General features: G+C 44.2%; 1 protein-coding gene across 15 annotated transcripts in view; it reads left to right on the top strand.

Annotated features, from left to right (window-relative positions):
* The first annotated feature begins 457 nt into the window (after positions 1–457).
* The window catches only part of TRIM33 (tripartite motif containing 33), a 73565-nt gene continuing 57363 nt past the window's right edge, over positions 458–16659 (top strand). For 8 of the 15 annotated variants that reach the window (XM_084853524.1, XM_084853521.1, XM_084853526.1 and 5 more), the window contains exon 1: positions 459–1064. In XM_084853524.1, the coding sequence (XP_084709650.1) occupies positions 548–1064 (517 nt within the window). In that variant the 5' untranslated portion in view covers positions 459–547. Of the gene's footprint in view, positions 1065–16659 lie in introns of all 15 variants that reach the window. The other 7 variants (XM_084853531.1, XM_084853529.1, XM_084853528.1 and 4 more) reach the window with 3 other exon arrangements.

The following is a 16659-nucleotide window of genomic DNA, read 5'->3' as shown; positions in this document are numbered from 1 at the left end:
CCCTAGGAGGACCTCGAAACTCCAGGTCGCTCCTACGCAGGGCTGGGTCATTCACTATTGCACCAGCGCCCGATTGTTTCAGTGAACCATTTGTCCTCCTCGCCTTGCCGAGGCTTCGAAACGGCTCCCGCGCACGACCCTGCCTCCCTCCACTCTGCAACCGCCAAGAACGGCCAAGCCTCCGAAGCTCAGGGCGCGGGCGCTTCTGCGCGTGCGTCACTTTCGTTCCAGGCCTTGGCGTGCGCCCGCGCGTGCGCGCTCTCCCAGGGCGCGTGCGCGCTCCCTCACGTCCATACCACTCCACGCTGCGCCCCCCCCCCCCCCGATAGCTGGCCACCTTTCTCCAGCCCCTGTACCTCTCACACACTCTCTCTCTTTTTTTGTTAAAGCGCGCGCACGCGCCCCAGGCACCACCCCAAAGCTCCCTCTAGCGGACCTCGCGCCAGATGTGCGTCGGAGGCGCGCGCGCAAGCTGATGGCGTGCGTACGGACGCATGCGCGGTCCTGTGCGTGAGCAAAGCGGGGAGTCGGGTTCAAAGGAGGAAATATGGCGGAAAACAAAGGAGGAGGAGGAGGAGGCGGTGGTGGCGGGGAGGGGGCTGGGGAGGCCGTGCCGGCGGGGGGTGGGCCCGAGCCTGCCGTCGCCGCGTCGGCCGTCGTTGTCACCTCAGCGGCGGCAATTGCGTCCCCGTCCCCTCCGGTCCCCGCCCCACCCGAGGAGAGGGAGAGCCCCGCCGCGGTGGTCCTGGCTGCGGCGGCGGACAAGGGCCCAGGGGAGGCGGAGGCCGCGGCGCCGGTGGTGGTGGTGAGCGGAGGCCCGGCCTCCGCCGCCGTAGCGGCGCCGCTGGGCCCCAGCCCCGCGCCCCCCGCCCTCTCCAGCGCCGCGCCGGGCCCGCTGTCGCTGCTGGACACCTGCGCAGTGTGCGCGCAGAGCCTGCAGAGCCGGGAGGCCGAGCCCAAGCTGCTGCCCTGCCTGCACTCCTTCTGCCGACGCTGCCTGCCGGAGCCCGAACGCCAGCTGAACGTGCCCGTGCCCGGCGGCGCCAACGGGGACATCCAGCAGGGTGAGTGCGGAGGCTCCGGGCATGGGCACGGGCAGGGGGCGCCGGCCGGGGACGGAGATCTGGCTGGGGAGGATGGCCTGCTAGGTAGGGGCGGACCCGGCCGAAGGGGCGCTGAGCAAGGTGAGCGAGTGGAGGAGGCAGGCAGGTTACTGCGAGGGGTGCTCGTGACTAAGCAGGGGCAACTCGGGCACAGATCGAGAGCTGGGCTAGTGGCTCAGATCAGTAGCCCAGTGTGAGAGGGTTACGGAAGGCAATCCCGCCGGGTGGATAGATTGCTGTCTAGGAGGTTCGTGTCGAGGGGGATGATGTGGATAGGATGGTTACTAGTGATGTTGAATATACATACGGATGATGTCTTGGAGCTTACTCTGAGCAGACCGTCTGTGTAGAACTTGGCACACTTGTAGGCATACAGCCAGGAGATGGCTGGCTTTGTAGCATCAAGGCCAGGTGCTGGGAAGCATATCTAGAGATGGTCAGTGGTGGAGAGAACATATGTTAGATCACGGTCTCACTGTGAATACTTTGTTTCGGAGTGGGTGTTCAAGTTTTTAAGATGTGGGTTCCATGGAAGATTGACTAGCGGATTCCGTGGAAGACTGACTAGCAGTAACTATTTAACAGATTATATTCACTGGAGAACAGAAAGCAAATGAATAAGAAGCTAAGTTTTGTTAGTGAGAGTGGTATTACTTATGGTGTGAACACTGTATTCTTGTTTACTCTTCTTTTCATGCAGAAACCTTCAAAACAGGTGATCTGATATTCTAGATCAGGGGTGGGTAGACCTCAGGCTTGCAGGATCTAGAATCCTGAGATCCATCAACCAGAGCCTGGTGCAAAAGATATACACTTAGTATTAAATAATTTTGATCTCAGGAATTTATTTTCAATACCAGAGCTGTATGGATGCCACGGTAATTCCTCATAAAATTCCAATCCTGTTTTTACCCTACCCCAAAACTTTCTTAATTTCAGCAGTGTAGTTTAGGGTAGGAGAAGAGTCATTGTTTGATTGCTAATGTTAAACAATTGGAAGTCAGTGGACCACAGAACGACCAACCAGAGATCTATCAGTAGAACCTGATTTACATTCTGCCCACCCTGTTCTAGACCTATTTCTAACCTAAGAACTGCATATATTCTAGTCTCGCTGTTTTGTAACTGTTACACTGCAACTGTTCCTTCCCCAAGATTTCATCCTCCAGTAGATTCCCCCTTCCTCTTACCTTAAAATTCCATACTCCAAGCAGTTCCTCCCTCCCATTCAGTCTCACATTCAGAACACTATTCACTTCAGTGGCATGAAATTTTTCAGGAAAAAATTGTAAGGTTAGGGAACTGATCAGTACTGTGCCAAACTCTCAGTAGTGATTTATGTTAGGAATCAAATATCTGTAGCCAATCTGGGCCTTTAAAAAGCTGTTAAGTAAGGAATATTCCTCACTGGAGATAGTACTGGGTAGTATTTGTTTACTATGCATTGCAACCCACGGTATGCAATTAATTGTTTGGCCAATACTACTAGATTTGTTTATTTCTAATGGGTGCACAGGTTGTTTTTGGGTGATGCTGGCTTTGGCAATTGTTCTGAGTTTCTCTTTAGTGTTGCTGGCTTTCATCTCTACTGCAAGCCCAACACACTCAACTATATGAATGAAAGTGGAGCCATTTATCACAATGTCAAGATGGAAAATATGGGGGAAACTGACACTTGGGAGGGAGGGGCTGACCTGTTGGGGTGTGTGTGTTTTTGGCAGAATCCAGAATCTCCTAAATACTTAATACATAGCATAGTGCAGCAATTAGTTTGCCTTTCACAACTTTTGGAGACAAAAGTTAAGTGGATATTGAAGCAAGTTTACCTAGTATAAATTGAGTGGGTATCAAGCAGCAGGCATTGCATTATCTTTTGTGGCTTTGGTTTTGCTGGAATACTTCATTTGGGATCTCTTCAAATATTAATGATTTTCCTCCATGAAAGCACTGTCATTTGGGAAAACAGTTGGAAGCAGCATGAAGGTCACAGGTGGCGATTGTATTTGCTTCTTTTTGTGTGTGTGCTTGTGTATGGTTGGAAGCTGCTGTTGCTTTCCTGTACATCAGTCTCACATGTGCAGCTTTTTCCTAGAAAAAGTAGTTTATAATCATATCTGAAACTGCTTTCATGCAGCACTGCCCATAAATTGCATATTGTCATTACTTTCATTGGAAGTGTTCATACTTCAGCTCTGGTTTCTCTAATTTCAACTTCGCCATTTATTTTCAGTGAAACAATGACATCTTATATTTTGTGCTTGCTCAGTAATCTAGCCACTTGAGGTGATTGAAATAATAAACCAAGATGGGCACTGGTACACTCTGTTATGAAATCAATGTTGCATATAATATAGAAGCAATTCTAATACTCAGTACTTATGTAGTAGTTTGTTTGAAGTATTTTAAACATTCTTATTTTATATCCTTGCAATACTCAGTATCTCAATACTGTAGTTGGGGGCTGCAGTTAAGAGAAAGTGGCTTGCTTAAGGACATCTAGTGAGTTCATGGCAGCGATGACATTCAAACTGGGGACTTCCTGATTCATTACTTGGTATAAGGCAGCTTCTTATGTTCTTATGTAGGCTTGAAACTTTGAAGACATAGAAAACTGGGTTTCCTAGAACTGGGTTCACAGATTTCAAATAGTCAGGTAAAGATTCATTGCATGTTAGCCACACTAGCTTACCTCCAGGGACGTGGGGTGATTTTCTGAGAAAAAAATTCTGGAGCTTTATTTTTCTGTGGAAAAAAATTCATAAGTTAATTAGTAAAAATGAATGTATGCCAATTGCAAATGCAATGTTAGGCAGGCTTGGCAGTTTCAAAGTTGTAATTAATATTTTCCAGGTGATTATCCCTAGCAAGTATATGAGAGAATATGACCTGGTTTGCACATAACAGTCAGTTCCTGGGTTAAACAACACAGAAATTGGTGTGGGCATATAGAAGCGAGCAGCTGCCTCCTGCTTGCTTGCCACTTCCAGTTTCGGAAACAATCTAGAAATGCCCATTCCTGGGTTGTTGCCATGACCTGTAAACCCAACAACAACCCAGAGTTTTAACCCAAGAAAAAAACAATGAAATTGGAAATGAAGAGTGGGCAGGAGACAGGCAGCGTGCTTGCTTGCTCCAGCATGGCCATACCAATTCCTGGGTTATTTAACCCAGGAATTGGCCTTTACGTGCAAACTGGGTCTCAGTGTATGCCAAATGAAATACATATATGGCTCAGTGTGATGTTGAATTAATAAATAGTGACAGTGAAACTGAAGGTGCCCGAAAAACCCCAGTGGAAGGGAGTTGAGCTATGTTGAAATATATGAGTGGTTGTCAGCATATTATGCTGGGTTATTTGGGCTGCTAAAATGTATTACTGTGTCAATAGTTTTCAGTATCTTTGGATTTTTTCTTAATTTTTAACAATGTAAGGCAAGTACATGCTATTTATGCTATTTTTTACAAGTATTCCAATAAACACTTCTACAAAAGAAAACATTCAAGTCACATTTAGTGTGCTTTAATTCCCACCCCACCCCTTCAAATATTTTAAGTCAAATACTTGTGGTGTATTGATATAAAAATAACATTGAGTACTTTAGTATTGTTTATTAAATACAGGTAAAATAAACATGCTAAATTAGATCTCCCTAGGGCAGGGGTGAGCAACTTCTGGCCCTCCAGATATTTTGGCTTGCAGCGTCCATCACCTCTAGCCAGCGTAGCCAATGTTGAGGGATGATGGGAGTTGTAGGCCAAAATGTCTGGAGGGCCACAAATTGCCCACCCCTGTTCTAGGCCATCAAAACATTTTCTGATGCAAGCTGAAATTTTTCCTATCCAAATGACCCTATGCAAATTAACCTAATTTGCGTTGGAAAATGTTCTGATGCACACTGAATTTTTCCTATGCAAATCACCATATGCAAATTAACCTAATTTAGATTGGAATTTTTTTTTGAAAACCCACATAACTACTTACTTCAGATAAGTTTTATAAAGGACTGTATATAAATAACCTAAATAAAAAGTGCATTTGAGCCAATGGGATGTGCTAGGCTTAAAGCCTGAAAACACTGAGATTTGATGGCCTGGATCAACATTAAACCATAATTTAGTATTGTGTGCAAGAGCCTGCTTCCCTCTTCCCTGTCCTTCTCTGTTGTGGCTATGTGGAGGAGATTGAAAGCATCTGCTTCCATTTTCAGCTAATTGCAGTTTGTTATGTCTGAACTGGAACAAACTATGGTTAGTCTGAACAAGCCAGGGTCATAAACAACTATTTGAAGTTGGCCTGTTCAAACAAACCATAGTTAAAACTTACCACAGCATGTCCTGTTTCAGTCGTAACAAGAAACTGTGGTTAGTCGAAAACTGAAGTGGTTCCTTCTGTTCTCCTTTCAACTGCACTGTAGGAGGAGAAGGGAGACCAGGTTCATTCACGTAGCACTAAACTGTGGTTTAGTTTGGTATTATGTCCAAACGCAGCCATTATCTGTTTCACCACAGCTCCAATAAAATGAAAGAAGTGATAGGTCTGTACTGAAATATACCGCCAGTACAGAAGGTTAGGGTTGTCACTCTTTGATTCCTGAGAAAATATCTGTAGGTTCCTCAGATACATATCAAACATAATTTCAAGTCATTGTTTGACTTGTCAGAAAATGGAGAAAGCGTCAATTGTTGAATTTCTGCCCTGTTAATGTGACAGAGTCTCTGTTAAGGAAAGTGTGCCGCTTTAACACAGCATTACAAGAATAGCTTTCTCACTTCATAACTCTTGCAACTGACCTGCCATGAAGTAGAAGCTATGTGAAAGTCCTGGAATGGTCTACTCAGTGGATAGTTTGAATGAGAGAGAGCTGGTGAAGTTGGCTGCTGTGTTGGAACATAGGGAGCTGCCTTACACGAAGTCAAACTATTGGTCCATTTAGCTCAGTATTGTCTACATTGACTGGCAGTAGCTCTCCAGAGTTTCAGTCAGGAGTTTTTTCCAGGTTTTTCCAGGTTTTTTTCTGCTGGATATGCTAGGGATTGAATTTAGGATCTTCTGCATGCAAAGCACAGAGCTAGTAGATCATAAATCGATTCAGTAACAGTTTAGGTTGTCTACCTTCAATCCTCACCTCATGACTTAAAGGAGGAGAATCCCTGCTAATTAGTTTTGAGGATCTGAACTGTCTGGAGGCATATATTTCAGCTACTCTACTGTCTTAGTCTGGAGAGCAACAAGTTGGTTGTTTTGCCTTCCATTATGAAGAAATTAGCGGGGGTGATGGTGGTTCTTAGCATTCTGTGTGGATTTGAAATAACAAAAACTTAACATCGAAGTAATGTCTTTGCTATGGACTTGGATGCGATTCATTTTAAGATGTAAATGAATCTTGGTGTAACTCCGGATGTACTGTGACCAAAATAATGTAATATATAATGTAATACATAATTAGAGCCTCATTTTAAACAAAGGGTGGGCAACTTTGGCAGGTTTGGGAGCCAGTTCTCCCCCACAACCTGGCACAGGTTACAGTCCTGTTGCTATCACACAAAAGTGGAAAAAGTAGTGGTCTGCTATAGAAATTTGGTGGCAGGGGGCTTTGGAAGCTTAAAATGGACACATTTAGTTTGTTTTAAAGTTAAATTTGTCCATTCTGAGCCTGCATAGTGCAAACCACAACTGCTCCCCTTTTTTCTGATATATATAAAAAAGGGAACCAATGTGGGCAGTGTGTTGTCCACCCCTGTTTTAGACAAGGATTTTGTGCAGCAGAAGACTTGGCGTAAGGGAGGGGTCCCCAACACGGTATCCACAAAACTTTTTTTCATTTTTTTTATTTCCCCCATTTCTTCCTGTTTTAATATACATACGTACACGGATTTGTATATATCCATAGCAATGAATACATATGAAATTCCTAGAACATTGTAGCAATTATACATAGGGGACCAAATATCCAAATAAGTATCCATTTGAAGGTGGCATCTGTATGTCACCCGTTCAAATATTGAAAGCACTGTAATGTCCTCAATCCATTGCATTATTGGAGGTGAGTGTTTATCCTTCCAGTATTGTAATATCAGCCTTTTAGCTGTCAAAAGGGTGTGAAGAATCTATTTATGCTGACCATTTGTTAATTTCCATGAAGCAGCTAAATAATTTTAAAGAGTGTGTACATCAGCGAATATTAAAAGCTGTTCCAGTACAAAATTTATCTGTGTAATAACCTCCTCTCAAAAAATAGCAACCACGAGACATTGCCAAAATATCCATTTAAAAGAAGCATTAGCTGTATTGCATCACCAGTAATTAGCCGAATTAGACAATCCCTTATTAAAGAGTTTTTGCAGTGTCCAATAGACATGAACCAAAAGGTTTTGCTGAATAACACGCAGCCTAAGGTCCATAGATGTGACAGGTAGATGCCAAAGTGGCGAACCACTGATTAGGTATTTTGTGGTGGTGCCCACAACAGTTTCTCAAATCCTCAACTGTGCCCATGGGTACAAAAAGATTGGGAACCCCTGGTGTAAGGTGTAGTATATTTTATGAATGGGTTGTCCAGCTTGTCTTGCCTAGTTTAGTTGTGTTTGAAGCAAACATATTTCTGAAAAACTGTTAAATCTGGTGAACGAGTAGAAAGGTGTGTGTGTGTGTTCTGTTCATAACAGTGTTCAGATAGGCCAGCAGAAGTTCTGTCTAAGGTAGTCATTCAAGTTCTAGTGATCCTACACAATGAATTGGATTATTTAGTTCTTAAGAGTGGTTCATTGATTTCACTAAGAGCTTAAGATGCCTAAGGAAGCATTTAAGTGCAGCAAAATGGTTGTCTAAAAGTGGGCAGGAGTACAGCTTGCAGGATGTCATGAAGCAGTGGTGATAGGACTTGCTTCCTGCAGAAGGGGTCAGCTTTATAGTAAGTGTGACCTTGCTCACCTTCAGGCACAACAAGCTGTAGTGTGAACAATGAAATACGTAAAGCAGGATGGCATAGCCTCTGCTGAGCCTTGTAGAGCCCACTTTACTTTCCAGAGACTAGCATTCACTATTTGGTAAGGGATGAGGTGATTTTACGAAAAAATTTCCTCCATAGGGCAGAATCCAACTGGCCCATTTTGAGGGCTGTTTTATGAAATATTGTGCAAGGAATGCATGCAATGTCACAGTTTTACTCTGCTATACCTAATTAACTTTGCACTGAGGTATTTAAAGCTCCATGCGTTCGTTGCCTTTTTTAGCATAATTATGTAGGTATTGTACTGCATGCAATATTTATGCTTTACTCATATGTCCTGTTTATTACACATTTCGTAAATGGATTTTGCTTCTGTGGATAGGGTTACACTTTTGGTGTTGCCAAACTAATAAGCTAGCAAAATTAACTACAATTACAATTCTTGGTGTTACATAGTGGCTGGATGGGGAGGAATAAGCTGAAGCTGAACCCTGACAAGACCGAGGTACTTTTGGTGGGAGACAAGAGGAGGCTAGGGGATGTTGACCTGGTGCTGAATGGGGTACGGCTACCCTTGAAAGACCAGGTCCACAGCCTGGGGGTCATTTTGGACTCCCAGCTGTCCATGGAGGCTCAGGTGTCAGCTGTGAGCCGGACAGCGCTGTATCAACTCCATCTGATACGGCGGCTGCGCCCCTTCCTTCCCGACCATCTGCTCCCATCGGTAGTACATGCCCTGGTCTCCTCTCGTTTAGACTACTGTAATGCGCTCTACATGGGGTTACCCCTGAAGACGGTTCGGAAGCTGCAGCTGGTACAGAACGCAGCGGCTCGCCTGATTAAAGGCAGCCGCCGGCGAGATCACATCACTCCAGTGCTGAAGGAGTTGCACTGGTTACCAGTTGTTTTCTGGGCCAAATTCAAGGTGTTGGTTTTGACCTTTAAAACGCTATATGGTTCTGGCCCAGCCTATCTTAAGGAGTGCCTCCAGCAACACCAGACAGGTCACTTAACAAGATGAGCCTCGGATGGCCTTCTCTCTGTCCCATCAGCCAGGACAGCTAGACTGGTGGGGACAAGGGAGAGGGCCTTTTCTGTGGTGGCCCCCACTCTGTGGAACTCCCTCCCTAGGGAACTCCGTCATGCCCCTCTTTAATGAGCTTCCGTTGTGCATTAAAAACGTGGTTGTTCAGGCAGGCATTTGGGGTGGGTTAGGGTATTTTAGAAAATGTTTTTATTGTAGAATTTTATTGTTTTAAACTGTTTTTATTGTATATTGTACATCACCCAGAGTGGCTGGGTGACCAGCCAGATGGGCGATTAATAAATTTAATAATAAATAAATAAATAAATAAATAACATAGGGCTGGTTCACATGTCATGATAAGCCCTGCTGAGAATAAAGTATGGTGGATTGGTTGTTAGCTCGCTAACCAATATTACTCCTGACAGATGATCAGGCACTCTGTGGCTTGCTGTGGCTTATTTCCCCCTTAGTCCTCCTCCCTGCATGTATTCCAGTGGCCTTTGCAACACAGCTCCTCATAAACTTGTGGTCCTTACGGCTTCCACCTCCCCCCATCCAATCGCTGCATAGATGTCAGATATACATATGGGTCAACACAAGGTCTAGGTTGCAAAGAAACATTTTATTGGGTTACATAGCTGAGATAATGAAGATTATAAAAACATGTATTGAATTGGCCAGGCAAATCTGCATACTTGTGCAAGTGTGATAGGATAAAATGAAATTAAAAAGGCAGAAATTTGCTATTTGCACGAATTTCCCATGTAGACTGAATCAGTCCTGCTTTATCCATGCACAGAATCCAATGGGGTGCTTCTGACCCCACTGGTTCTCTTCCGTCCCACCAATTCCATTGCTCAAGTGTTCCCCGCCACTTGCACAATGGTAATTTAGTTATTCTGGGGGAACCCGAAATGGATGGAAACACTTGTTTCTGGAAGGAGGCAGGTTGATGGAGCTTGTATAAGGGAGCTCCATCAACCTGCTTTCTTCCAGAAATGAGTGTTTCCATTCATTCTGGGGCCTTCTTTAGGAAGCACTAAATCTCCCTTATGTAAGTGGTGGGGTCCATTTGCACAACAGAATTGGTGGGACCCACTGCTTGCGGAAGGGAATCAGTGGAGCGGAAAGGAATTGGCAGGGATGTAAGCAGCCGGTTAGATTCTGCCCTATGGAGGAAATTTGTGTCACTTCAGGAAATTTGCACAAATTGAACACGGCAAAGTTGTGCAAATTTCACATTCGACCGTAAAATGTAAATAGTGGACAGGCGAATCTGTGCACTTGCACGTGTGTGGGATGAGGGAAATTTTTTAAAAGGAGTTCGCTGTTAAGGGAAGCTCCGAAGTGGAGGAAGAAATTGATAAGTGTCATTTCAAGATGTAATACAGCGGCAGGGGATATTGTGATGCTGGGCTACTGTACTAACAACTGCACTATCAAAGAAAGTAAACAGCGGACAGGCGAATCTGCGCACTTGTAAAGGTCTCCCCCCACCCAAAGGTTATGAGTGCGTTAAGAAAATTATCAAGTGTCATTTGTTATTGATGTGTTGGTGGAGGGCATTGACGAGGGAAGATGGAGGTGGCACTAGCGAGATTGTGAGGAGCGGCCAGGTTTTTTTGCCACTCAGCTCTGTAGCCCTTTCTGACAAGCCACGCACAAGGCATTTTGCTGGGTTTGGATGTCACGACAAACCACTCTGAAAACAAGCCACCCTGAACAACCCAATAACAAGCTATGGGTTTTTAGGGTTGCTTGTGCATGGTTAACAAACCACGCTGAGGCAACCACTCTGAGCTCAGATGTCACGACAAGCCACTCTGAAACAAACAAGGGTGACAACCCACCATGGGTTGTCAAGGCATGTGCACCAAGTCACTATCCTCATAAATGTTCTGTGTGAATTTTAGATATGTATTGAAAAAGGTCTGCTACTACCTTGCAAGCAAGTATTGTAGGTGCAGGTATCCACCGTTGCTTACATCTCCTGGCTTTCCCTTCTTTGCTGCTATATGTTAGCACTGCCCTTTTTCCACCCTTTGATAGGAGAGAGGAAGGGAGAAAGCAGCATAGCTGAAGAGCCTCTTTGTATCTGCCTGACCTGGGGAAGGATCTTGCTGTTTGTAATTTTCCTCTCCCCCCACCCCCTTGACTGATGGGGAGAACTGAAGCAAACGGCTACAGAGTCTTGATGTGTGTGCTCAGCTGGAGAATGCATAGTGTTATGGTGGCTACTGTGAATGGCTCCTAGACGTCCACTCCTACCCACTTCCAAACAAGCTCCATGGTTTACAGAAGAACTGAGGGAGCTGAAGCAGCAAGGATGACAACTACAGCGCCGATGGCGTAAAACTTGACTTGAATCCGACAAGACACGTCATAGGGATCATTTGAAGACCTATGGGGTGGTGATAATTGCAGCGAAGAGAGCTTCCTACTCTACACGTACTATGTCTGCAAACTCGTGCCCAGCTGAGCTGTTCAGCGTGGTTAGGGAGCTGAGTCAGCCCCCCCCCCCCCACACACACACACAGAAGCCGATCTTAGTGCCTTTGGTAGCTCACTGTGACACCTTTAATGAGTTTTTCACAGGTGAAATCTCTTGGTTACGAGCTGACTTGGATGCTGTTGTGGGGACAGAAATCAACAGTGGGGTGTCCAGCAACTCTGCTTGCGTGATTAAACTAGATCATTTTCAGCTTGTGACTCCTGATGATGTGGACAAGCTGCTTAGTTTGGTCAAAAAGGCAACTTGCCCTCTCAATCCCTACCTATCCTGGCTTGTAGTCCAGGGAGGGGAGATGGTAAAGCAATTTTTGCTGAATATTATTAATGTCTCCCTAAAGGAAGGTAATTTCCCATCATGTCTGAAAGAAGCAATTGTTAGACCTCTTCTGAAGAAGCCTTCCCTTGACCCCCTAGACTTCAATAATTATAGCCCAGTAAGTAATTTACCATTTGGGGGCAAGGTAATTGAGAAGGCGGTGTCCATTCAACTTGAAGCAGTTTCATCCAACTCTTGGGTGGAACTGATTACCTGGACTCATTTCAAACCAGCTTCAGAGCAGGATATGGAGTTGAGACTGCCATGGTTGCCTTAGGGGATGATCTTCGCCTGGGAATTGATAGGGAGAGTGCATCCTTGTTGATTCTTTTGGATCTCTCAGCGGCATTTGGTACCATCAACCATGGTATCCTTATGGATTGCCTGAAGGAGTTGGGGGCACTGCTCTGCAGTGGTTCCGCTCCATTCTCAGGATGGTTCCGGATGGTGTCACTTGGGGATAGTTGTTCCTCAAAAAGGGAACTATTATGTGGAGTCCCACAGGGCTCCATTCTATCCTCGATGGTGTTTAATATGTACATGAAACCGCTGGGAGAGATCATCGGGAGGTTTGGGGCTGAGTGTTATCGGTATGCTGATGGCACCCAAATCTGTTTCTCCTTAACATCGTTATCCAAGGAAGGTATGACTCCTCTGAATGACTGCTTGAAGTCGGTAATGGGCTGGATGAAGGAGAACAAGCTGAACTTGAATCCAGGCAGGACAGAGGTGCTCATCATGAAGGGTCCTAATTCAGGTATTGAGGTATGTCAACCAGTTCTGAATGGGGTTGCACTCCCCCCGAAGGAGCAAGTTCAGAGCTTGGGGGTGCTTCTTGACCCAACCCAGCTCCTGGCACCCCAGGTGGAGGCAAAGGTGAGAAGTGCCTGTTAACAACTTTGGCTGATACGCCACCTACGCCCATTCCTAGAACATATGGACCCGGTAATGGTGGTGCACATGCTGGTAACCTCTAGGCTTGATTTCTGTAATGCGCTGTACTTGGGGCTGCATGTAAACTTGCAGCCAGGTTGGTCTCTGGGACATCCCATGGAAAGCATATTACATCAGTTTTAAAATCTTTACATTGGCTGCCAATTTGTTTCCAAGCAAAATATAAAGTGCTGGTTCTTACCTTTAAAGCCTTACATTGTCTAGGTCCAAGGTACCTTAGGGAATGCCTTCTCCCCTGCGTCCTAGTCCGCCATCTAAGGTCCTTTGAGGGCTGTGTGCTGCGGCTGCCTAATGTGAGACTGGCAGCCTCATGCAAGAGGACCTTTTCCTTTGCCTTCCCTCAGTTGTGGAATGACCTGCCAGTTGAAATACACCTGCTGACCTCTTTGAAGGGTTTTAAACAGGCATTAAAGACACTATTATTCTGGCAGGCCTTTCTTTTTAGAACTCTTGTTCCTTTTGCTGACTTTTATATACTGTTTTAGCTGTGCTTTATTGTTGGATTTTAAAATTTGTTTTTAGTTCAAAGTTGTTTTTAGTTGTATGTTGTTTGTATATACTGTCTGTATGCTTTTATGTAATGTTTTTTAAACTTTGCATATTTTAATGTATTAAACTTTTGTAAACCACACAGAGCTCTGGCTATGGGGTGGTATAGAAATGTAATAAATAATAATGATGATGATGATGATGATGATGATGACAATGATGTAGGAGGGCAATGGCAGCAGAAGAAGTTGGCATTCTTGTGCATTTGCTTCTTAGCCAAGGACAATTGCTGCTCTTTGCAGGAAGTGGGTGAGTGGCATACTGCATGGCTATTTTGCATAGAGCTCTTCATTAGGCAGAAGGGAAAAGTAGGTAAGTTCAACAGAAGTTGGTTACAAATGCAAATGTTTTTCTTTGTGGAAATAGTAAGTAGTTTGATCAACATTCACTTAAAATACATTGATCAGTGTTCCACAGTTCCATGCTCTGCCATCTTCTTAGTGAATATTCCATTGCCTTTTGGCCAGCTTGACATGAGGAGACTCACCTTCCTCTCCATCATGAAACTGGGGAAGTGACAGGATTGTTAATTGCAATTGTACTGAGGTCCAGACGGTACAATACAGTTATGGGGAAGATCTGCACTCCCATGTTGAACGCCAAGCTGCAGAGGAAGGCTGGAGCTTATCTTTACACCCTTGACAGCAGATGTACTTGAAGCACCTCTGGCACTCATTGCCAAAATAAGCCCCAGGCTTTCCTGCTGTCAGGGCTGGAAGTGGAAGTGGGGCCAGTAATTGTGTCCCAAAGTTGTGTTGAGATTGAGCCCTTCCAAACTGCAGCACAGCTGTGGGGCTCTGTCCATCCCATTTCAAGCTCCAGATGTGGGCTCAGGAGAGAAACAGAGGATTGTCCCTGACCTTGTGCATAGACACAGTGTGGGGTTAGGGACCATCCGGCAACAGCCCAATCCTATATATGTCTTTTCAGAAGTAAGTCTCACAGAATTTTATGGGATGTACTCTAATGTAAGCATGCACAAGATTGCAGCCTCATAATAAGGGCAGGGTTTTGATGACCGCTAACTTTGGCTTGGCTGCCTCAGCCAACCAAAATTTGTGGTTTCCTGCATTGATTAGTAGAGAAGTATTTAGGAATACAAGCTTCCTGTTCATCCCACTGTCCCTTGTCTTCATCCAGATTATGAATTTGATTTCCCAACCTATTTTAAAAGGTTTTATGAACTGGTTCTGAATGTAGACAATGATGTGTTGCACTGTTCACAGTTTGCACTGACCTCCAGTGAATAGGGTTGTGTATATTATTCAGTGTGCAGGATCACTTTAGTCACATGTGATACAATAGGTCTTTCTTCCAACATAATTGTTCCCGCTTTCATCTTGTTGTGCCAGATTCCATCCAAAACAAAACTCTGTGCAGCAAAATCAGCAGAAAGTGCAAGGTTGTTCAGTCGTTCAGTTGTGTCTGACTCTTCGTGACCCCATGGACCATAGCACGCCAGGCCTTCCTGTCCTCCGCTGTCTCCCGGAGCGTGCTCAAGTTCATAAGTACAAGGTTAGGTAGTATCAATGGGCCTCTTGGCAGCTTAAAGTAAGCCCACAAGCAAAGGGTTGTTAGAACTTTGGAGGTTTAGCACTTCAGTGAAATTTTATATTCAGGTAAAATTTGGTGCATTGTTTAAAATTCAGAATCATGGTTTGATGAACATTCATGCTGCTTTTTTTGTTCACTTTCAGCACTGATCATGGGGTTGCTTTCAGTAAGGATGTGTAATTTCATACAGCAGGAATTAAATTATGAAATTGTATTTAAAATGTGCAGTCTCATATTTCTGCACAAACTTTGAGTGATGTTTAATGAACTGAAGAGCTTTAGAGGTGCATTAGATGGGTACTGTAAACTGTTCTGAGAAGATTGCTCCTTTTACTCTATGTGCTGTGGATCATTTCAAACTTAAGCCCATATATACAGCACAAACCTAATGTTTTATCAGAAGTAAGTCCCACTGAGTTCAATGGGACTTACTCCCTACTAAGTGTACATAGATTTGCAAGTTTATGTGTTTCTATAAGAGTTATATATGTGTTTGACCTTACCCAAAACATCCAAGCAAGGAGTTTGAATATTTTGGGTCATCTGATAGAGAGATAGAAGGGGTTATCTGAAGAGTGCTGACAGGCTTTGGACACCTGTACTGGATGAATGTGAGAATTTATAATTTGTGATCTTAAGTCTAAGTATATAAGTGTGAGAGCTGAAGAATGACTTCCATAGAATGTTACTGCTTTAAATGTAATTTTTTAATGCTTTGCTGCTTTGAATGATTCTTGTTTCATTGTTAGTTGCTGGTGCCACTGAACCTTAAATATATCTAGTGTCATTTACACTTGCATGACCATAGTACTACTAGTTCCGGAACAAATGAGCAATCATTTTTATCCTATATCTTAACTTGCTCTTCACTTGATGCTATTTTAGGGCTTCCCTATTGGAGTGTAGGTGACCTGTGGCCTGCGTCCTGACAAGAGATTGATTGTCAGGAATGTGCTGCAATAGTCTCCAGAGTCTCACTGGCTCGGGTTATCTATGAGATTCACTGAGTAGCATCACTGAGCAAGCCCAGGATTGGGTGCTGAGTCTGGTGAAAGTTTTTAGCTTGAAGTTGCAGAAAACGCTTATCAACGTATTAATATTGTTGCTTTTTTTTTTTACAGTTACACCATCAAGTTTAGGTGTTGTACTAGACAGGTGCAGTCCATTTTAGTTATATTGGCCAAAGCCATAACATTCATAATGTACCAATAAGCTCTGTCTTCATAGACAAGGAAATCTTGGGCACACCCCATTGATTATCTTGGATCATTTACAGGTCGCTGTATTACTATAGTACTAACTCCACCAGTGATAACAAATTGGTCTTCCTACTTACCACTTTTGTATCCTAGGTTTCTTTCAAGGTACTTGGGGTAGTATATGCATGGGCTCTTGCAGTGTAACCTCACAATAAACTGGTGATGTAGGTTGGGATTAATCACTTATCGAAGATCACACAGTGAACTTTATAGTTGTTGGGATAATAGATGCATGCTTAATATGGCAATTGGCTGCACTTTCTTATCTTAGGAATGTGTAGAATCGTGAGTAGTAAACAGACGACAATCATGTTATGCAAAATGTGTTAAGATAGCTGTAGATCAATTTCTCTAGGGCAGGAGTCTCCAACCTCTTGGATCCATGGGCACATTTGGGAATTGGAGAAACTGTTGTGGGTGCCAGCACAAAATGGTT

Source organism: Heloderma suspectum, chromosome 4, assembly GCF_057233095.1.
Source record: "Heloderma suspectum isolate Gila_16-S chromosome 4, 16-S_ref, whole genome shotgun sequence".
Taxonomy (NCBI): domain Eukaryota; kingdom Metazoa; phylum Chordata; class Lepidosauria; order Squamata; family Helodermatidae; genus Heloderma; species Heloderma suspectum.
The sequence above is the reverse complement of the archived record's forward strand: the minus strand, read 5'-3'. Positions and strand labels throughout refer to the sequence as shown.